Source organism: Mauremys mutica, chromosome 2, assembly GCF_020497125.1.
Source record: "Mauremys mutica isolate MM-2020 ecotype Southern chromosome 2, ASM2049712v1, whole genome shotgun sequence".
Lineage (NCBI taxonomy): Eukaryota > Metazoa > Chordata > Testudines > Geoemydidae > Mauremys > Mauremys mutica.
This window is the reverse complement of record NC_059073.1, coordinates 4,526,819-4,549,009: the sequence shown is the minus strand read 5'-3', so window position 1 is coordinate 4,549,009 and position 22,191 is coordinate 4,526,819. Positions and strand designations below refer to the sequence as shown.

At 62.6% G+C, this 22,191-nt stretch overlaps 1 protein-coding gene across 1 annotated transcript; it reads left to right on the top strand.

Moving 5' to 3' along the window:
• The first annotated feature begins 1,343 nt into the window (after positions 1 to 1,343).
• On the top strand, positions 1,344 to 21,415 carry LOC123365164 (NFX1-type zinc finger-containing protein 1-like). The gene is made up of 14 exons (XM_045007841.1): positions 1,344 to 1,510; positions 2,611 to 4,002; positions 4,969 to 5,125; positions 5,443 to 5,568; positions 6,621 to 6,766; positions 7,001 to 7,135; positions 7,266 to 7,362; positions 7,918 to 8,050; positions 8,653 to 8,772; positions 9,327 to 9,481; positions 10,838 to 10,983; positions 11,447 to 11,557; positions 15,920 to 16,015; positions 17,699 to 21,415. Exons 2-14 carry the CDS (start codon positions 2,629 to 2,631, stop codon positions 21,413 to 21,415), a joined length of 6,513 nt encoding a protein of 2,170 aa, XP_044863776.1. The 5' UTR covers positions 1,344 to 1,510; positions 2,611 to 2,628.
• Positions 21,416 to 22,191: the final 776 nt, after the last annotated feature.

The window sequence follows — 22,191 nt, the reverse complement described above, 5'->3', positions numbered from 1 at the left end:
CCCTGAATATGGACATTGGACTGTAACCTCTGGACTAGTTAAAAAAGGACTTTTGGCAACTACAAGCTCATCTCTGCTGTGTCTGAACCTCAAGAATTGAATTCAAGTCTGTCTGTAGATTGATCTTTCAACCAACACTCTCTGTCTCTTTTCTTTGTTAATACATTTTAGTTTAGTTAATAAGACTTGACTATAGTGTATTTTGGGTAAGACCTAAGTTATAATTGGACCTGGGTGTGTGTCTGACCCTTTGGGGTTGAAAGAACCTTTTATTTTATATGATGAGAGAAGATTTTCAGGAATCATCATCATATCTGACAGGTGCGTCTGGACGGAGGCCTGAGGCTGGGCACTTTCAGGGAACTGCGGGGTTTGAACTTCTGCGTAACCAGGGAGGTGCTACAGGAGCTGTTCTGTGCTGGCTGGTAAATCTAGGTAGCGGAATAACCACCAGCTTCTGGGGCTGGTCTGCCCAGTTCTGTTTGCAGTTTGCCCTGATTGAGTGACCTCAGCTGGCTCCCCTGGGCAGCACCGTCACACCTGTATTAGGACCCAGAGGGCACCAGAGCAGGAAATACAAGTTTCTATTTCTCTGCTCAGAGGCAGCATCTGGGCGGGACCTAGGGCTGCCAACAGCCTCTTATTACAAGGGAACCTGCCCAGCTCAGCACCGGACCCGGCTGCCCACAGCTCAGCGCCCTGGACAGGACCCCGCCCGGCTCAGCACCGGACCCGGCTGCCCAGCTCAGCGCCCTGGACAGGACCCCGCCCGGCTCAGCACCAGACCCGGCTGCCCAGCTCAGCGCCCTGGACAGGACCCCGCCCGGCTCAGCACCGGACCCGGCTGCCCAGCTCAGCGCCCTGGACAGGACCCCGCCCGGCTCAGCACCCTGGACAGGACCCTGCCCGGCTCAGCACCGGACCCGGCTGCCCAGCTCAGCGCCCTGGACAGGACCCCGCCCGGCTCAGCACCAGACCCGGCTGCCCAGCTCAGCGCCCTGGACAGGACCCTGCCCGGCTCAGCACCGGACCCGGCTGCCCAGCTCAGCGCCCTGGACAGGACCCCGCCCGGCTCAGCACCCTGGACAGGACCCTGCCCAGCTCAGCACCAGACCCGGCTGCCCAGCTCAGCGCCCTGGACAGGACCCCGCCCGGCTCAGCACCCTGGACAGGACCCTGCCCAGCTCAGCACCAGACCCGGCTGCCCAGCTCAGCGCCCTGGACAGGACCCTGCCCGGCTCAGTGCCCTGGACAGGACCCTGCCCGGCTCAGTGCCCTGGACAGGACCCTGCCCGGCTCAGCACCGGACCCGGCTGCCCAGCTCAGCGCCCTGGACAGGACCCTGCCCGGCTCAGCACCGGACCCGGCTGCCCAGCTCAGCGCCCTGGACAGGACCCCGCCCGGCTCAGCACCGGACCCGGCTGCCCAGCTCAGCGCCCTGGACAGGACCCCGCCCGGCTCAGCGCTGGGGGAGGTACCAGAGGCAGGGGCACAGTGACAGACGTGCCAGGTATGCAGAAGGGCGCTAAGCTAGCGGGCTCCCTCCAGGCTGCTAACGGGACTCTCCATCCAGGAGACACAACAGGGCGGGGGCAGAGCAGACAGTGTGGCTGTAAAACCACAGAAGTTGGCAGGGAGCTCAGGCACAGGCGCTGGCAGGTGCACTGGGGGGGGCTCCGGGACGGAGGCGGGCGGGAGGCACAAGCTGCAGGGGGTGTGGATAAGGGCGGCTGGCACTGGGGGCTGCGAGGGGGTGGATGCAGGCAGGTGGCACCGGGGACCGGGGGTGGATGCAGACGGGTGGCCCTGGGGAGTCAGGGATGGAGGCAGACAGGTGGTGCCACCAGGGTCTGCGGGATCAGGGACGGAGGTGCCACAGCAGCCCCTTGGGCTGGCTCCTGCTGCTGTGCCGGGCTCCAAAGAACTCCCAGGAGCTGTCTGGCCAAATCTCGCCCTGCCCTTCCCGGCAGAGCCGCCCCTCGGCCAGGTGGAAGGTGCTTGTGGGCCCCTCGGGCAGACGTGCAATATTGTCACCAGGTCTCCTGGCTGGGAGACTCCCCAGGGGACCAGCTCCCCAGCCCCCTCCCCTCTCCCCTGCATCCCCCCACGCCGACCCCGCCGCGATTCCCCCACCCTCTGCCCACTGGGCAGCACCTGGCCCTGCTGAACAGACGAACCCCCACCCCGTGCTGTGTCCAACCAGCGCCCACAGAGCGCGGTGCAAGGAGCCCCCAGTGGGCAATTCTGCGCTACATGGCCCCCGGGGCAGCGCCTGTCCAGCCCCCAGCAGCCAGTGACAGGCAGATGCAGCTGGGCTCATCTCTCATTTTCGCCTTCCGTGCATGGCCTCGTTCACTGCACCTCACGGCTTTCGCTCCAGTGGCCGGGACGACCCCCCTGCCCCGCCCCTTTGGGGCGGTTCTCTGATCTCAGCAGAGTGTGCAGATCCCCGAGTTTGGAGTCATGGGGCTAAGTCATTAGTGTGGCGTTAACGAGGAGGCTTTATGGGTCCAGTTCCGTTCTCTGGAGCTGGGTGTGGATCCCCCGTGAGCAGGCAGGGTGGGGCTGGGGGCTTGTTCTGCAGCGTCGATTCCTCTTGTCTCTGAGCAGCTCCTGCCCTGCGGAGAAATGTCTGGCCAGAAGAGGAGGTGGCCGGACTGGCCTGAGAGTGCCTGGGGGCCAGGGCCACCGAAAGCTGCCCGGCTCTCCCCGGATCCAGGGCCCAGCTGGCGGACGGATCCTTGCGCCATCCTCACTGACTTGGGCAAGCTCTGTGACCACAGCCCCCAGCAACTCCTACCCTTCCTGCTGGACCACGACTACCAGCTGGAGCAGGTCGTGGAGAGCCCCGGCCTGAGCCCCGCCAGGGTGTATACGCTGCTGCGGGCCGTGAAGGTGGCGGTGGAGAGCGCTGGTGAGCCGGAGCTGGTCCAGCCGGTCCTGGCCCTGGTGCTGAGACCAGCTTTCGTGCTCAGGAGCCTGCTGGGCTTCATTGCTGAGCTGGAGAGCTTCCAGCACCAGGACGGGCAGATCTCCCAGGAGGTGATGGAGGACACGGTGGCTGCCCTGCACCATCTGCTGACAGCGTCCCCCGAGCAGACGAAGACCCTCCTCTGCTACCCTGTGGACCTTCTCTTCGCCACTGTCCAAAGACTCCAGAGCCGCGGCTTTCAGTTTACGTGGATCATCCAGAAACGGCTTCACGACACCAAGATCCTGGTGGACTCGGCCTTCCCACGGTGCAGTGCGCCCCTCGCCTCACCAGCCTGGCAGGAGGATTTCCACACCATCCCCATTTTCCCAACCCCGGAGGAGATATTCGTCGACCCTGGGCAGAAGCTGAAGCGCAACCTCCCCGTTGGGAAGTACGCGGGCGACGCGGCCTACCTGGACACGCACTTCCGGCTGCTGCGGGAGGATTTCGTCCGGCCCTTGAGGGCCGGGATCTCGGCTCACTTCTCCTTGCGGAACGTGTTCGGGGGCGCTGGGAAGCAGAGGGGGCTGCGGGTCTATAGGAACGTGCAGCTGGCGACGGTGGGCACCTCCCCAGTCGGTGCCATGTACATGGCCAGGTTCCAGGCCCCGCAGGGCTCCTCCCACACCTCCTCCAAACGGCTGCTGAGCGGCTCCCTGACCTGCCTCATCTCCAGTGACTGTGGCCAGGTGTTGTTTGGGACTGTGGTGGGGGGCAACAGGCCTGAGCTCCTGAAGGGGGCCGTGTGGTTGGACATTAAGGCAAACCACAGCGACCTCCTGACGAGGCACCTGGGGAAAACCAACTTCATCATGGTGGAGTCGCCGGCCTTCTTCGAGTCCTACCGGCACGTGCTGGAGGGGCTGCAGGAGCTGGACCCCACCCAGGTGCCGTTCCAGGACTACGTCGTGCAGTGCCGCACCCCCGTCGCCCCGCCCGCGCACTTCGGAGAGGACGTGACCTTTGACCTCTCTGTTCTGCACCCCACGGGGCGAGCCGACAAAGAGCCCATGGGAGACACATCTGAGGTAGGTCTGGGGAGGCTGGGCCAGGGGTAGGGCACTGGCTTAGGACACAGGGGGTCAATTCGCTGCACCAGCAGGGACTTCCTGAGAGACCTTGGGCAAGTAGCTCCGTGCCTCAGTTTCCCATCTGTACCATGGGGTAAGTGCCCTGCCGAGGGCATGAGGAGACACACGCTGAACAGCGAAGGCGATGCAGCGCTTTGTGCCCTGCTGCGGGGACGCCGGCAACGAGATGCAGGCCTGGTTACCGGGAGTTCGCATACTCACAGGGGTTTAAAGAGCCAGGCCCCGGGGCCCGGGCGCTCTGCCCGCTGGGGTAACCTGCTGGCTACCGGTGCCGTGGGCTGGGCTGGGGGAGGGGCGGCCTCGGGGCCTCACCCACAACACCTGGCGCGTGCCATCCGCCCGTTTCCGTCCCCCCTGCCGAGCCCAGCGCGAGGGACCAGCCCCCGCAGTGCGTGCCTAGTGTCTGGGATGGGCCCGCGCCCGTGGTGGGGCCCCCCTGTGCCGCGGCGACGGCTCTGCTCTCGGTTTAGCGCACGAGCCTGATCAGAGCTAGCGCGGGCATGTCCCCCCAGCCGGCAGTCACGCCCCCAGCTCGCCATGCGGACACAGCCCGTTATTCCTGCTGCCGGGCTGCCCGGCCGCTGCCCACTAGACTGCGCCGGACACCCTAGGCCGGCATCGCTGGCGCTCGCCGTCCCAACCGCTCACTCGGACCGATCTGACCCAGAGTCCCCCGTCCCCACGGAGCACTGCAAGAGCCCCTCTCGCCCCAGCTTCGCTCCGCCCCGCCCTGCTGGCCTGATGTCCTGCCCCCCGCCACACCCCTGCTCCAGTGTAGACGCTCAGAAACCCCTTCCAGGAGAGGGCAGCAGCGCGCGTCGCCACACCTGGGCCGCCGGCAGGTTGAGCCCATGGAGGGCTCCTAGGAGGCAGCTGAGAACATGCCTGGCTCTTGGCTTGCAGGGGCACGTGACCGCGGTGGACCTGACGGCCGTGAGACCCGGCGACTCCTATATCTGGTCTCCAGAGACATTTCCTCACTTAGACGAGTCTCAGATCTTGGCCATTCGAATGGCCCTGACCAGGGAATTGGTGCTGATCCAGGGCCCACCGGGGACAGGTACGTGCTCTGCTTCCCTGCCCACCACTGCAACGGCTCTGGGCTGCCCTGCGGCTTCAGTGACGCCTGCTCCTCCCCCTGCCTCCCACGATGGCCTGTGAGCCTGACCCCCAGGTGGGTTTTATCCTCCCTGGCCCAGCCGCAGGAGGGGCTGAGCCCACCCCAATGGGGCTTGTGTGCAAGGGAGACGCATGGCTGGAGATGCTGCCTCTGTGGTGTTAACAGCAGCCCCGAGAGCCTCCCCGCTGCAGCAGCAGGGCCTGTGATCGGGTCACAGGCCCCTGCCCCACCAGTGACCACGGGCCGTTTCCTTCCAGGCAAAACCTTCATTGGGCTCCAGATCGTGGAGATCCTGTTGAGGAATCAGTCTCAGTGGTGGAAGGACCAGAGACCCTTCCTGGTCGTCTGCTACACAAACCACGCTCTGGACCAATTTATGGAAGGTACCTGGGACTACCAGGCTCTTGGCATTTGCCCCCAGTCCCTGGGCTTCCAGGGAGCCTCACACAGCACGTTGGGATGCCCCTGTGCTGGCAGCCCCTGGCAAGGCAAGATTGCAGCTGTTCCCCCAGCAAACCCTGTCACAGCTGCACAGCTCAATATGGCCGTCCCTCTGCCCTGCCCCTTGGAGGGGTCTGGCGCCTTCGCGGGCGCTGAGCTCCGGGTACGGCTGTCACAGGCGCTGAGCTCCGGGTACGGCTGTCACAGGCACTGAGCTCCGGGTACGGCTGTCACAGGCGTTGAGCTCTGGGTATGGCTGGCCCTGTCCCAGGCACTGCACCCTGGGTACAGCTGGCCCCAGCGCGGGTGCTGCGCTCTGGGTATGGCTGTCACGGGTGCTGAGCTCCAGATCTGGCCGGCCCTGTCCCGGGCACTGCACCCTGGGTACAGCCGGCCCCGGCACGGGTGCTGTGCTCTGAGTACGGCTGTCGTGGGTGCTGAGCTCCGGGAATGGCTGTCACAGGCGCTGCGCTCTGGGTATGACTGTCGCGGGTGCTGAGCTCCGGGTACTGCTGTCACAGGCGCTGCGCTCTGGGTACGGCTGTCACAGGCGCTGCACTCTGGGTACGGCTGTCACAGGCGCTGCGCTCTGGGTACGGCTGTCACGGGTGCTGAGCTCCAGGTATGGCTGTCGCCGGTGCTGCACCCCGGGTACAGCTGGCTGGAGCTGTATTATCAGCCTCACCAGGCAGGCCTGAGCACTGCCGGACATCTCACATTGGCACGATCGCTGCCTCTCCCTGCACAATGCACCGTACAGTCCCCCTGCTTCGAGCCCTGAGCAATCCACCCTGTCCCTGTAGGACACGGGCTGGGCTGCGGCCAGGCCCTACCTCCACCCCCACATGGGGCTGACGTGACCTCCAGCGCTTGCGAGTGGTGGGAAGAGGGTCGCTGCCCCAAGAGCTCACAGCCGAGCTGACTAGCAGCATCAGGCCAGGCCAGGGTCTGGGCGGTGGGTCTGTGTGGTCAGTGCCTCTTGCCCGCCATGCAGGGATCCTGCAGTTCCAGCCCTCCGGCGTGGTGCGCATTGGGGGAAGGAGCAGAAGTGACACGGTGGCAGCTTGCTCCTTGAGGAACCTTCGCCAAAAGCAGCTGCCAGCGCTCCTGGGGGCCGCGGAGAAGCACCAGTATGGCCGGGTATGTAGCTAGAGCGCGGGGCTCGTACTGCGGCCCCAGCAGGGCTCTGGGGTGAGCTCCATTGCATGCCCCGGGTACAGCAGTGTGAGGGAGCTGGAGCCAGGCGATAGGGTGTGCTCTGGGGGCTGGGCGGGAGGCCATAGCTAGGGTGAGACCCCACCCCTGGAGCACAGCTCTCCCTCCCGCCCTCCCCCGCCCCGTGCCCCGTGCCCATGCTCTGTTCTCCCCCCCAAGATGCGGAAGGCCTTGCAGAAGCAGAAGGAGAGCATCACCTACCGCACCGCGGTGCTGGAGCTCCTCCGCCGAGGGATCCTCACGGCCGCAGAGCTGGCAGCGGAGATCCACGATGACAAGCTGGAGTGCTCCTGGGTGAGGAGGGCGGGGGAGGACACAGAACCCAGCTGCCCCTTCCACCAGGGCTGGGCTCCCCTGGCCAAGCCTGGCCCGGGTGGGCGGCTGGGGCCCCGTCTCAGCGCACGCTGTCTCGGACACTCCACAGAGCGCGGGGCGCTTCGACATGTGCGACTGGCTGAAGATCTGCCCCGTGGCGCAGGAGGAGAAGCCGTGCCAGGCTCAGGGCAGGGGCCGGAAGGCAGGTGAGTGGCTGGGCAAAGGGCCGGGCGCTGCCCCCGGCTGTGCTCGGAGCTCCTCCTGCAGAGCCCAGGCACACAGGGGCACAGCCCGGCTAAGCTCAGTAGCCCTCACACCTGCCTGAGCAGGGAACTAGCCAGGGCTGCGGGAGGGGCAGCAACCTGCACGCCAGGTTTTCAGGGGGCTGCTGCAGGCGGAGCAGCTGGTGATGGTGGGTGCAGGGGGCAGGACACCCCCCCTCTAAGCCAGCATGAGCTGTGAGCCTTGAAGCCCTGGGGTGGGAGGCCAGAGCCAGGCCCCAGACCCCGAGGCCAGGGCACATGAGGTGAGAGCTGACCTGCTCTGCTGACGCCCCCCAGGGCAGCTCCAGTCTCTGGAGCTGTGGGGCAGGATTTGGCCATGAGCTCATGGGCCTGTGTCTGCCAGGCACGGCTGGGGCTCCATGGAGCTCCCACCCCGCTAGGGTGACCCGATGGGAGGGGGGGCAGGGGTCACACGCGCCTGTATAAGAAAAAGCCCCAAATATCAGGACATCTGGTCACTTTGCGCCCCCCCCCCAGGCGCGGAGGAAGAGCTCTGGCCGTGCCACAGGGACGAGCGGGCCCTGGATGACGAGGACGATCTGGACCCTTCCGAGTGGCGGCGGAGCACGGTGGAGGAGAAGTTTGCTTACATCCTCCCCGCTGAGAACAGGTAGAATCCAGGGCCCTGGGCAGACGCCCCGTGCCCGTTACTGAGCTCAGCACAGCCCCAGGGCGCGGGCACAGGCCCGGCAGCTCTGCCAGCCTCACGCCGCCCTGTGTCTGTTAGCTGGGACAACACGGCTGGGCCTCAGTGGGGAGGGGAGGCTCACTGGGCGCACAGGCATCACTGCCCCCTCCTGCAGCCATGGCAAAGCTCCAGCCCCCCCAGGGCGGGACACAGGGCTGAGCAGCCGCCGCATTCACTGCTGTGCATAGACCTCAGCTCTCTGCCCTGCGCCAGCAGCACGGCCCCCCTGCTCCGGCCCCCCAGCTCCGGCCCCCGGCCGTCCTGCTCTGAAAGGGAGACGCCGCTGCCGCAGTGTCTGTAGCGCCCCGGGGAATGGCAGCTCCGGGGCGCCCCACATCCCCCTGCCAGCCCGTCTGAGACCTGCCGAGGCAGGGCCCACAGCTATTGGAACGGGTGTGGGAGCTGCGGTCTCCCCGGCTGTGGGTGGTGCCCCGTGGTTGGGGTTCACATGGAGCAGGGCCCGCAGGCTGCAGCCCCCCAAGGCCTCCCCACGCTGCTCAGTCACTGCCCAGTCTCTCCCTCAGCTCCTCACACCAAGGGATGCGCAAATGCTTGGAGGAGGGTGACATCATGACCGACGAGGACGTCGCGAACGTGAGAGACGTCGGGGAGCTGCGGCTGAGGGATCGCTGGCGTCTCTACAGGTCTCCCCACCCCACCCCCACCCTCCCTCCCCGAGCCCTCAAACCACAGCATGGTCCTGCCAGGACCCTTCACCAGCTCCCGGGATGCCAGGTCCTCTGGGAGAGGAGGGTGACACATGCCAGCCTTTGACCCCCGAGACCTGAGCACTAGCCCAGGTCGCATGGGAGATGAGGTTAATACGCAGGGCTGCCCTCGGGTCCGTGGAAGGAGCCGGAGCTCTGGGCACAGGCCAGTGGCTGGAGGCAAAAACACAGCTCCAGCCAGTGCCGGGCCTGCTCCTTGGTGGGAGGGGGCTCCGGGGGGCAGGAGCTAGGGCCTTACTCTGTGCGGGGCCAGGCACGGCCCGTGAGTCGCACCCTGCCGCACGCGGCTGCACGAGCCTGGCCGGAGCAGCCCGAGCTGCACCCTCGCTCTGAGGAGTCCTGCGGGAACGTGAGCCGGACAGCACCCTGTGGAGGTGCAGCACACACTGACCACCGGGCTACCACAGCCCCGGCCCCAGGAGTCACTGCAGGAGGGCCGGGCCCGGGTTCAGTCCCTGCTCCGCACATAGGAGGTGGATGCTGGCCTACGAGCGGCAGCTGAAGGAGACGCTGGTGGAGAAGCTGGAGGAGTACGAGACGAAAGCAGCCCAGCTAGCGGAGCTGACCTTCCAGGAGGACCTGTGGGTGCTGAAACGCAGCCAGGTCATTGGCATGACGACAACAGGTGAGAACGCGCTCAGCTGCTCCCCACCCTGCACAGCCTGACAGAGCCTCAGAGCGTAAGGGCAGCCGGGGCCAGCAGATCGTCTGCTCTGCTTTCCTGTGGATCCCAGGCCGCCAGCCGCAGCCATGCCCACTCACTAAGCCCAGCTCCTGGAAGGGGAGCAGGTGACCCGGCTGGCATGTGCCACAGGCAGCAAACAGCCAGGGGCACCGGTGTCCGAGGCCCCCAGTGGCAGGGAAAGGATGAAGTGAGACCCCCCAGGTAATCCTGGCAAGGGAGCCACGCGCTGCTGTTATTTCTCAAGGCAGGGGCTGGCCATACATTACATAATGCACTGGGGGAGAGGGTCCCCACTTGTGCCTGTTTGATGCAGTCTTACGAGAGGCAGGTGCGTCTTGAAAAATCACCCCCAAATGTGTTCATTTCTGCCAGCCCCTCAGGCCTGCCCAAACCAGGCGGCCCCCGGCCCCAGAACAAGCCAGCAACGTAATCCCTGCCCCAGCGAGCCTAAACGGGGGGTCAGCAAGGGAGCGCCCTGGCCTGACACAGGAGGGGAGAGGAGGGGACAGGAAGATCAGGCGGTCAGGCCTGGGGACAGCACAAGGGCTTGGCTGCTGGACGACAGGAGAGGGTGGCCTCTGTGGTCGTTTTGTTCTTCGGGGGTCACTTGGGGGCCTACTGGAGTGGCCTGGAGGTGGCAGCCATTCTACAGCCTGGGGCTGTACTGCAGAAGCAGCTGAAGGTTTCAATCTTCCTAGAGAAATTGCCTCTCGCGAAGGGATTTCGAGGCAGGGAGGGGGATGGTGGCTGATGGGTTGAAGAACGTGACCCCTGCAAGGGGAACTGGGGGTTTCCACTGCACTGATGGGGGCCGGGTCTGTGTGCACTGGAGGCCCTGGCAGGGCAGGTCTCTGCCTAGAGCCAGCTCGTACGGTATATTGACCTGGGGCTGGGGCTGGGGCTGGGTCCTTTGGGATCAAGAGACCCTTTTTTCTTTTACTGGGGTGTTGGTTTTCATAACCATTCGTCCCCAGGACGAGCGCACTGGTGGTGATACTGGGCGACTGGAGTGTCTAAGGGAATTGCTTGTGTGACTTGTGGTTAGCCAGGGGGTGAGAGTGAAGTCCTCTCTGGCTGGGTGGTTTGGTGTGCAAAGGACCCCCGGCCTGGGGCTGTGACTGCCCTGCTCTAAGCAATTTGTACTTTGATTGATACTCTCAGTAGTGTCCCGCCAGTGGCCACATCATGACACCATGGCACCCGCCGGGCACAGCATGTTCCTCCCCAGCGGGAATTCCCACCTGTGCCAGGCTGCCCTCTCCCCACGTGCTCACCCTGCTTGTTCGTTGCTCCTAGGGGCTGCCAAGTACCGAAAGCTCTTGCAGAAAATCCAGCCCCACACTGTGATTGTGGAAGAGGCAGCAGAGATCCTGGAAGCGCACGTTCTAACCTGCCTCACGCCGGCCTGCAAGCACCTCATCCTGATTGGAGACCACCAGCAGGTAAATACACCGAAAGCAGCCTCCCAAGCCCATCTGCCCTAGTGCACATCCTGCTACAGCTCCCCCGGACTCCCATGCTGCCCACAGGGACCACTCCCTTCCCCTGGCACGCCTCCCCAGCACTCTCATGACATGCCCTGTCGTGGCACTGCTGCAATGGCACTGACAACTGGGAGGTAGGACCTATGTCCCTTGGCAGGTCAGCCGGTAACAGGAGATCAGTGGCTGGGAGGAGCCGAGTGGGCTGAGGGTGGAGTTTGTGTGTTTGCTGAGATATTAAAGGGGAACTGTGTGACGGCGGCTGCTTCTTAGAGCTGATCCAGGAGATTAAAGCTCCTCAGCTCCCTTGTAGCTTTGCCTTTCTGGAACCTGGCCATCGATATCAAAATCCAGCCCCTTCCCAATGGCCGAGTGCTGAGTGTCCTGTGTGTGCAGCACCCAGAACTGGCTCCGTGTTTTCCAGCTGCGACCCAAACCCGCCGATTACACCTTGGAGAAGAAGTATTTCCTCAGCATCTCCCTGTTCGAGCGCATGATAAATAATCAGATCCCCTATGTGCAGCTGCTCTATCAGGTGAGTGCCGCTGTCCATGCCTCTGGGAGGGACCTGGCTGCACCGATGGCTCCCCACGCCCCTCCCTGTGGCAGGGTAGCTGCTCACTGCCGGCCGCTGGTGGCCCTCTCCGGTTGCTGGTGGGAAGGTCGTACAGTGACAATGTATCATCCCCGTCCGCCTGCAGAGCCCCTGAGAGCACTGGCCTGGTTACGAACGCAGACGGTCTCCACAAGATCCTCACTCTGTGGCACAACTCTGGGGAGGGCAGACGGTGTCAGGGTGGGTAATAATGGCGAGTAGCCGAACAGACACCAAGCCAGGACCCCACACGCACTGGGAGGCCTTGGGCTCCTCCCCGGGCAGTATCGACAAAATATGTGTTTCACCAACGCAGCTGATGGGCACAACGTGAACTATGGCCAGAATTTTCCATGTCCGGGGCCTACTTGGGGGCACTGAAATAAGCGTCTGGGTTATCGAAAGTGCTGAGCGAGAGCCGCACTAACTGAAGTCACCGGGAGCTGCTCCGTGCTCAGCCCCTTTGAGCAGCTGGGCACTTACGGGCCCAAATCAGGGGGGGGCGGCAGCATCACCATAGTTCAGGTTGTGACTTGGTTTCTGTTTAACAGATAGTTTTCCTAAGTGCTGGAAAATCCACAGGCAGACTTGGATTGTAGGTCAGAAGTGTTGTCAAGGGAACTAACATTAATTAAAGAGAGGGAAGACAAAAGTGTCCAGCCAGCAGCAGCATTAGAATAATGTGACCAGGCCGCAGGCGCTTCACCCATTTCCTGAACAACGGGACTGAGTGTGATCAAAGAAAAGTAGCTGTGATGCTCATTAACGATGCATCAGGACAGGCAGCTGTACCGGAGAGCCCTGTCGTAAGGCTGGGTATAAGGAGCCCAGTGGCTGATGCAGCACCCGGATACAGGCCTCTGTATCTTAGGGTTAGCACGAGAAACAAATGCAGAAAATACATTGCAATTTCTGCACTAACTCATCCAGTCTACACAAACCACTGATTTCAACCCCCCTCAAAGTGCTGAACTTCCTTGGAAGTCGGGTCTGAAGGAATGTGGGACACTGGAAAAAAAATAACCTCATTGCAAATCTCAATTGATCTTTTCCCCCCACAAACTGCTACTAAAAAACCAAGCTGTGCCCAACCGAGAACCTACATTTGAAAATGAGACTCTGCCCGAAACGGCAGAGTTTGTATAGACGTGGTCCCCCTGCTAGACGGGAAATCCAGGTGTAACCATCTCGAGAGCTCCCACCACCCTGCCTCAGGGCTGCTGTGTCCCATCAGGGCCACGTGTCGAGTCAGTGGCGAAAGTTGGGGTCATTTGGTCAAATGGTTCCTCAGGTGAAGGTCTCCCCACGCAACGAGGAGCTGGTCTGGACACTGAAATTGTTCTAAACCCACATACCTGGTGCGATTGTCAGGGGCCAGCCCAGCTCCGACAGCTGCTGGCCAACTCCCGAACTTGGCTGCTAGGCAGTTCATGAGCCCTTGTTCCAATCCCTGCTCCTGCTCCTGCTCCCCTCCGGGTTCAGATTCTAGCTCCGATCCCCAGCTCTGGCTCTAGCGTTCAGCTCCGGGGGACCCTCTGGCTCCGGCATTTGGCTTCTGTCCCCTCGGCTCATTTCCTGGGCCCTGCCCCCCCGGGCCCAGCTCTAAGTGGGAGGTCGAATGCCCACGTCCACCATTAGGCCCGTCCTCGGGACAGCAAGTGCCTTGAGTGTTGGTATTTCCCAGAGAGAGTCACTGCGCGAGGCAGAACGGCCCCGGGGATGAAGGGAGCAGCTCGCAGCGTGCGGAGCGACTGGGTTCAGCTCCAGCCACAGGCTCTACCCCCACCCCACCCCTTCCCGCAAGACCAAACCCACCCCCACGCCCCACCCCTTCCCACCCCCACCTCATCCCACCTCCACCCCCCTCTCCTGCCCCACCCCACCTCACCCCTTCCCCCAAGACCACACCCCACACCCCACCTCTCCTACCCCACCCCACCCCTTCCCACCCCCACCTCATCCCACCTCCACCCCACCCCTTCCCCCAAAGCCACACCCCCATCTCTTCCTGCCCCACCCCACCCCTTCTCCCAAAGCCACCCCCACCCCCTCTCCTGCCCCACCCCACCCCACCCCTTCCCCCAAGGCCACCCCCACCCCCACGCCCCACCCCTTCCCACCTCCACCCCACCCCTTCCCCCAAAGCCACACACTCTTCCCGCCCCCATCCCACCCCACCCCATCCCAACCCTCCCACCCCTTCCCCCAAGACCACCCCCACGCCCCACCCCTTCCCACCCCCACCTCATCCCACCTCCACCCCACCCCTCACCTCTCCTACCCCACCCCACCCCTTCCCCCAAAGCCACACCCCCATCTCTTCCTGCCCCACTGCACCCCTTCCCCCAAAGCCACACACTCTTCCCACCCCACCCCACCCCATCCCAACCCTCCCCTCCCTGCCCCCACCCCACCCCTTCCGCCAAGGCTACACCCCACACCCCACCTCTCCTGCCCCACCCCACCCCTCCCCCCAAGGCTACACCCACCCCCACCCCCACCCCACCTCCACTCCACCCCTTCCCCCAAAGCCAGACCCCCATCTCTTCCTGCCCCACCCCACCCCACCCCACCCCTTCCCCCAAAGCCACCCCCACCCCCCACCTCTCCTGCCCCACCCCACCCCTTCCCCCAAGGCCACACCCACCCCCACGCCCCACCCCTTCCCACCTCCACCCCACCCCTTCCCCCAAAGCCACACACTCTTCCCACCCCCATCCCACCCCACCCCACCCCATCCCAACCCTCCCTCCCCTTCCCCCAAGACCACCCCCACGCCCCACCCCTTCCCACTCCCACCTCATCCCACCTCCACCCCACCCCCCACCTCTCCTGCCCCACCCCACCCCATCCCAACCCTCCCCTCCCTGCCCCCACCCCACCCCTTCCCCCAAAGCCACACACTCTTCCCGCCCCACCCCAGCCCTCCCCTCCCCTCCCCCACTCCACCCCTTCTCCCAAGGCCCCGCCCCACCTCTTCCCGCCCAGTGCCGCCCCCTCCCCCAAGTGCGCTGCATCCTGGCTCCTCCTGCATGCTGCGACACAGCTGATTGCAGTGGGCGGGAGTCGAGGATAAGGAGGGGGAGGTGCTGATTCATGGGGCCTCCCAGTGGGTCGGGGGGAGCTGATAGGTGCTCAGCACCCACTATTTCCCCCCGGGGGTGCTCCAGCCCTGGAGCACCCCCGGGGTTGGCGCTTGTGTCTCCAGGGGCTGTTCTCGTTCGGCTGAGAACATCTCCAGGAGATGAATGGCCTCGTCACACATGCGCAGACCCCGAAGGGATGACAGAGGCTGGGGCTCCCCTCCACTCCCCCTAACCCAGGCCCGGAGGGACAAAATCTCCTAGCCCAGCACAGATAGTAGAAAGTGTCCTTCCGAGTGCCCTTCTCTGCCCCCAGCGTCTAGCTGCGGTTCAGCTGCCGCCCCGAGCTGCTCTGATCCAAGCCTCGGGCTGGCCAGGGGCAGGCAGAGCTGCCTCTCAGCTGCACGTCCCTGGCACTGGCGTCTGAGTCAGCTGCCCAGTTCAGCTGCCGGCCGTAATGCTTGGTCCTAGAAGGGAGATGAGCCCATACCCCGGCTCCAGGCGCCTCCCGAGGGGATGTGCGTGAGTTACCCCTGGGCAGCAGGGCCTGGCACATCATGGGTGTAACAGGCCCCCCTGCTTCACTCAGCTCCTCATAAACCCAGAGAATCCAAACTGACGCCCGCGGTGCTATGGGAAAGTGGGTGGGGAATCCGTCATCACCTCTTCTGAGATGGCCACTAGGGATCCTGGAGCCCCCCAACTCCTGGGGGCTAGTGAGCGGCTGGGCTGGCTCCGTAAAAAGAGCCACACCCCAACCCCCCCCGCAACAGGCAGATTTCAAGACTCCACAAGGGTTGGAGCATCCAGCCACAACAGTCACCAAGCAACTCCCGGGGTCCTGTTTAATAAATACTGTAACTCAGACAAACCGCTAGGTCTAGGGAACTGCTGCTAACATACCGACAGGCTCGGTAACACCGATCGTCCCGACCTGGCAGCCAGGGGACAGACGGAGCCAGCTGCTGGTGGGGGGTGAGAACAGCTTTAGGATTTTGCTGCTAGATGCAGGCCCATCAGCCCCACAGTCCAGTCTAGTGCTGGCTTTGAGGAACGCTCCAATCTCTTCATCAAAGAGCTAGCAGCTACCAGCGCGAAGCAGGCGGAACGGTAACAAACATGGAGCAAACGGTTAATCCACGGCCAAGGGAGGTTTTGAAATAGTTACCAAAGAGTAACTGTGGCTCTCAGCTGGGTGTCCCGCTCTTGTCTCAAACAGCACCGCATGCGCCCCGAGATTTCCCAGCTGCTGGTCCCGCTCTTCTACAAACAGCTCAAAGACCACGAAGCCGTTGCAGAATATGAACAGATCAAGGTAGGTGGAGACATTTCCCGTAGCTGGGAAATCCGGCTGCCTGTGTCACAATGTGACGGAGCCACCTGCCGGCCCGGGGCGAGCGAGGGTGTGGATATTGCCAAAGGGAGTCTGATTGATTAGACGCAGCCCACTGAAGCTGTTAACAAGCCGAAGGTAGAGCAAGAGACCAGCTGCAGGCCTGGTTGCTCCCATCCTTCTGCCGTGGCTCACCAAAGGAGCCTGCCCCGTGCGCCTCAGGGCGGGGTTTATTTATCAGTCTAGGTTTCCTCTGGCTCCAGATGAAGCCAACAGGACCGGCTGGTGGAGGCTCTGTTGGGTCCTGTGACTGGGGCATTTGTGAGAGCAGCTATTTCTCCCCCACTTAGGCCTGTCAGTCAGCACTGCAGCCCCCGGTGCGGTGAATGGGGAGCTGCCCAAGGCTGGCTTGTTTCCTTCCGTTTGTTCTCATCCTCATCTGCAGGGCTGGCTGGAGAACACGGGGGAAATAGCCCCCGAAATGTTTGAGCAGATTTTAAACGTTCAGCGAGTTCTGGCTGCTCGGGAAGCTGGAGGGAAACAAAGGAAAGATCCTCAGTTAACCATTCAGGGAGGATATCTGCAGAATAGCAAAGAATCCTGTGGCACCTTATAGACTAACAGACGTTTTGCAGCATGAGCTTTTGTGGGTGAATACCCACTTCTTCGGATACCCACGAAAGCTCATGCTGCAAAACGTCTGTTAGTCTATAAGGTGCCACAGGATTCTTTGCTGCTTCTACAGAACCAGACTAACACGGCTACCCCTCTGATACTTGACATCTGCAGAATAGAAATTTCAAACTTTCCCAGCCAGCCGTAGTCATTTTGATGTGTGTGCTCCCAGGTGTCTGGTGTGGGGGGCTCTTCCTTCTGCCTGGGGAGGCCAAGGGGAGTTTTAATGGTTAACTAACACACACACACACACACACACACACACACACACACACAAAGAGGCACTTTGAAGGAAAAATAAACCCATGGGGTGCCCTAAGCACTAGATCATCCTTCCTCCCAGAGGTAAGAGGCTCCTTCGTGCTCATCCTCGGCACCTTGGTTTTAAACAAGCCTCGGACCTGTAATTCTATGCTACTGCTGAGGTGTGACCAGCAGCGTCAGGAAGTGGGATCTGAACCCGTCTCCCTGGGAGATGAGCTGCAAACAAGCAAATGACCCATATTTAGACTAGTTTCTCCTGCCTACCCGGGGGTTAGCGGTAGTTCAGTTTTTGCATGGAATCCCTCTTCGCTGCTCCTGGAAACGTGCCCTGTTCTGTAGCCGCCAGTAGTGGGCAAGGTGCTTCACAGGGGCTCAGAAGAGAGGCCAAACGCTTCTGCTCTAGCACCACCTCAGAAGCTGCAGGCAGGACGCCATTCGCAGCCCACGGTAACCGCAGCTTGCGGTCTAAGTAGCATAGTGTTTCTGGCGCAGAATGGCCGCCCAGTCCCTCCCCTCGGCTGCGGCTGAATGAGCTGGTACCACCCGTAAAGCTCTTTGGGACAAAAGGGGTTAAAGGAATAGCAAGGGTTACTGGGCCGTTACTGGATCCCAGCTCCTTGGCCTCGGGCGGGACAGCTCTGCCTCCTCCCAGTTACACGGAAATAGTAGCAGTCACTTCATTTTAAAACATGCTCAACTATGTGTGCCAACTATCCCTGCCTGCAGGGCGTGGAGAGCAGCGTCTTCTTCATCCAGCACACAGCGGCCGAGAGCCACAGCGCTGACTCCGAGAGCTACAGCAACAGGTTTGAGGCTTCATTCCTGGTCTCGCTGAGCAGATACCTCCTGGAGCAGGGATACGACGAGAGCCAAGTCACCATTCTGACCCCCTACCATGGCCAGGTGCTGAAGATCCGCACACTGCTGAGGAGCAGAGACATGGGAGACGTGGCTGTCCACGCCGTGGATGACTTCCAAGGGGAGGAGAATGACATCGTTCTTCTCTCGCTAGTACGAAGCAACAGAGAAGGGAGGATTGGTTTCCTCCAGGATAAAAATCGGCTCTGTGTGGCTTTCTCACGGGCCAGGAAGGGCTTCTATTGCATTGGAAACCTAGCTGGCATTGCAGCTGGGTCCAACGGCAATCTGTGGAAAGATATTCTACGTCTCCTAAAGAGAAAGAAACTTATGGGGGAAGGGCTGACGCTGGTGTGTCAAAATCACCCCGATACCAAGACAGTGGTGAACGAGAGTTCGGACTTCAGTAAAATCCCTGACGGAGGCTGCACGCTCCAGTGCCAAACCCGGCTGGAATGCGGCCACCCCTGCACGCGCCGCTGCCACCCGTACGACAGGGATCACAGCCTATACGTTTGCCAGTTCCCATGCTCCAAGCTGTGTGAGCTCAACCACAGGTGTCCGAGAAAGTGCAAGGAACCGTGCGAACCTTGTTCCGTGGAAGTGGAAAAAGTCATTCCAAAGTGTGGGCACCTCCAGACCATCCCCTGTCACATGCCAGCTGATCACTGGCTCTGCCAAGAGCCATGCAAGCAGCTTCTGGAATGCAAACACCCATGCACGCGCCGCTGTGGGGAAGCCTGCAGCACCTGCAGGTGCAAGGAAATGGTTGACGTTACTCTGCCCTGTTCTCACGTAATGAGAACTGAATGCCACAAGCAGAAAATGCCTCTGACCTGCCTTGAGACATGCAAACAGAAACTTGAGTGTGGACACCACTGCAAAGGAAACTGCTATGAATGTGTGCAGGGCAGGCTGCACGTCCACTGCCGTAACAAGTGCACAAGGGTCCTTCTGTGTTCCCACCAGTGCCAGGAATCGTGTTTTGAGAACTGTCCTCCATGCAAGAGAAAATGCCCCAACAAGTGCAGACACAGCCACTGCGATAAGCCATGCGGGGAGATCTGTTTTCCCTGTATACAGCCCTGTTCCTGGAAATGCAGCCATTACCGGTGCACACAACTGTGCTCCGAGATGTGCAATCGCCCCCGCTGCAATGAGCCCTGCCAAAAATCACTCAAATGCAGCCACCCCTGCGCAGGCCTTTGTGGAGAGCCGTGTCCGCCCAAGTGTCGCACGTGCCACAGAGACGAGCTGGCAGAGATTTTATTTGGGGTTGAAGACGAGCCAGAGGCCCGTTTCGTTGTCCTAGAAGACTGTGGACACATTTTGGAGGTGCAGGGCCTGGATCGCTGGATGGATGGTGAGCCAGACAACGCCCAGGCCCAACACGTCCAGCTGAAGGTGTGCCCCAAATGCACGACACCCATCCAGCACAACACGCGTTACAACAACGTGATCAAGGCCATACAGCAAAAAATCAAGGAGATCAAATTGAAGATTCAGGGAAACAGGGAAGAACTTGAAGCTGGAAAGCAGCAACTGCTCCTTCGGCTGAACAGCGACAGAGACCTCGTGGCCTGGACGGGTATGGAGAGAAGCATTATGAACACTGTCTCCCGGCAGAGCCTTCTGGACTTGGAGAATACCCTAAATTTCTTTGCAAGTCTCTCCAGACTGAGGCAACAAGCGAAGAAGTGCACAGTGGCGAGAGAACGCAATTTGAAAAGGAAGATTGAGGCTGTGGAGCACTGGATCGGCAGAAACAGACGCGCCTTCACAGCTCAGCAGCTCAGGGAGTGCAGGAATGAGATCAAGAGGATATCGTACCTGGGAAACATCTTTGAGCGGCTGAGTGGCTACGAAAACAAACAAGCATCGTTACCCACCGAGGCCATGGCACTTGCTAACGAAGCCATAGGCGTCCTCCAGCAGCAGGACCCTTTCACCCAGAGTCGGGAGGAATCTCTCCAGAGGGTGCTGGAGAAGATTGATGAGTGGCTTCCTGCTGCAGGACTGCAGCTCTCCGAGGCAGAGAGGGCCATGATAACAGAGGCCATGCAATTTGGCAGGGGCCACTGGTACAGGTGCCCTCAGGGCCATTTGTACACGATTGGGGAATGCGGCCGCCCAATGCAGCAGAGCAGCTGCCCTGAGTGCGGAGCTACCATTGGGGGGCATAACCACACGCTCACTCGGGATAACGTCACCGACGATCAAATACTGGAATCCGCTAGTGCACAGGAGCGAGAACCACGTCTACAGGACAGTATCTTAGCTCTGCCCCGCTCCTGCGATCAGCCGGACTCACCCCCCCCTCGCCCGCCCAGCCCCCACCCTCAGCCGGACTCACCGCCCCCTCACCCGCCCAGCCCCCACCCTCAGCCGGACTCACCCCCCCCTCGCCCGCCCAGCCCCCACCCTCAGCCGGACTCACCGCCCCCTCACCCGCCCAGCCCCCACCCTCAGCCGGACTCACCCCCCCTTTGCCTGCACAGCCCCCACCCTCAGCCGGACTCACCCCCCCTTTGCCTGCGCAGCCCCCACCCTCAGCCGGACTCACCCTCCCCTCGCCCGCCCAGCCCCCACCCTCAGCCGGACTCGCCTCCCCGTTGCCCGCGCAGCCCCCACCCGGACTCGCCCCCCCGTTGCCCGCGCAGCCCCCACCCTCAGCCGGACTCGCCCCCCCTTTGCCCCCGCAGCCCCCACCCTCAGCCGGACTCGCCCCCCCTTTGCCCGCGCAGCCCCCACCCTCAGCCGGACTCGCCCCCCCTTTGCCCGCGCAGTCCCCACCCTCAGCCGGACTCGCCCCCCTTTGCCCGCGCAGCCCCCACCCGGACTCGCCCCCCCTTTGCCCGCGCAGCCCCCACCCTCCGCCGGACTCGCCCCCCCTTTGCCCGCGCAGCCCCCAGCCGGACTCGCCCCCCCTTTGCCCGCGCAGCCCCCACCCTCAGCCGGACTCGCCCCCCCTTTGCCGGCGCAGCCCCCAGCCGGACTCACCCCCCCTTTGCCCGCGCAGCCCCCAGCCGGACTCGCCCCCCCTTTGCCCGCGCAGCCCCCACCCGGACTCGCCCCCCCTTTGCCCGCGCAGCCCCCACCCTCAGCCGGACTCGCCCCCCCTTTGCCCGCGCAGCCCCCACCCCGAGGTCTCCCCCACCGTTCGCCTGCGCAGCCCCCACCCTCAGCCGGACTCGCCCCCCTTTGCCCGCGCAGCCCCCACCCTCAGCCGGACTCGCCGCCCCATTGCCCGCGCAGCCCCCCCCCGGACTCGCCCCCCCCTCGCCCGCCCAGCCCCCCCCTCAGCCGGACTCGCCCCCCCCTCGCCCGCCCAGCCCCCACCCTCAGCCGGACTCACCCCCCCCTCGCCCGCCCAGCCCCCACCCTCAGCCGGACTCGCCCCCCCTTTGCCTGCGCAGCCCCCACCCTCAGCCGGACTCACCAATCCAGCCCCCCCTGCCAGCTGGCCTTGCCAACCCCCTGCCTGCTGTCAGGCACCGCAGGCCTCGAACCCAGGCCCCTGGGCGCGCCAAGCAGGCACCTTACTCTTTGCGCCACCGCGCGTCAAGGCAGGAAAACTGCTGCTAATGCTCCACCTGCTGAGTCAGCGGGGTCAGGTGACTAGCAGCAGACGGCTGATTGGACACCACTGGGCATAAAGCTTCTTGTTCCTGTCCCACTCCTTGCCTGAGCAATCTGGCACCAGGCCTGGCGCTGACCCGTCCCCCACAACCAAGTTCCTGGCTCCTTGCCTGGTTCCCCTCCTTGTTCCTCATCCCGACCCCAGTTATTGACTCCGGCTTTCACACCTGACGTGGCTTCTGACTCGGACTCGTCCTGTGACCCTTGCTGTGATTCCTGTCCACGACCCTGACTCTGCTCTGAGCTTTGACCAGTAGGTGAAACTGCCCCCGTATGGGCCCTGACAGTTTGCTCAAACTCCCTCGGTCTCTTCCGGGACTTATTGCTGTTCCCCTGAACTGAGTATGGACACTGCTGGGTCTTCCGCCACACCGATGCCCCAGGGGCCTGTGCGTCTGCAGGAACACATCACTGTCCTCCAGGCTGAGACCCAGAGCCTGAGAGATCATGTATGGCAACTACAGACAGAAAACTTCTCCCTGCAGAAACACATTGCAGCTCTCAGAGCAGCTGCAGGTACCCGGGTCTCCTCTTGTGACACCAGCTGGGTAACCAGCCCGAGTTCTGCTCGCAGAGATACACCATGGCACCATCTGCAAGACTCCTGTTTATGCTCCAACCCCAGGAATAGGCCATGGACCAGGTCAAGGTGGAGCAGCTACTTAACTTGCTTATCGCGAAGTCTCTAGCATAGGCGTCTCCACTTCTAGAGCAAGACCCCC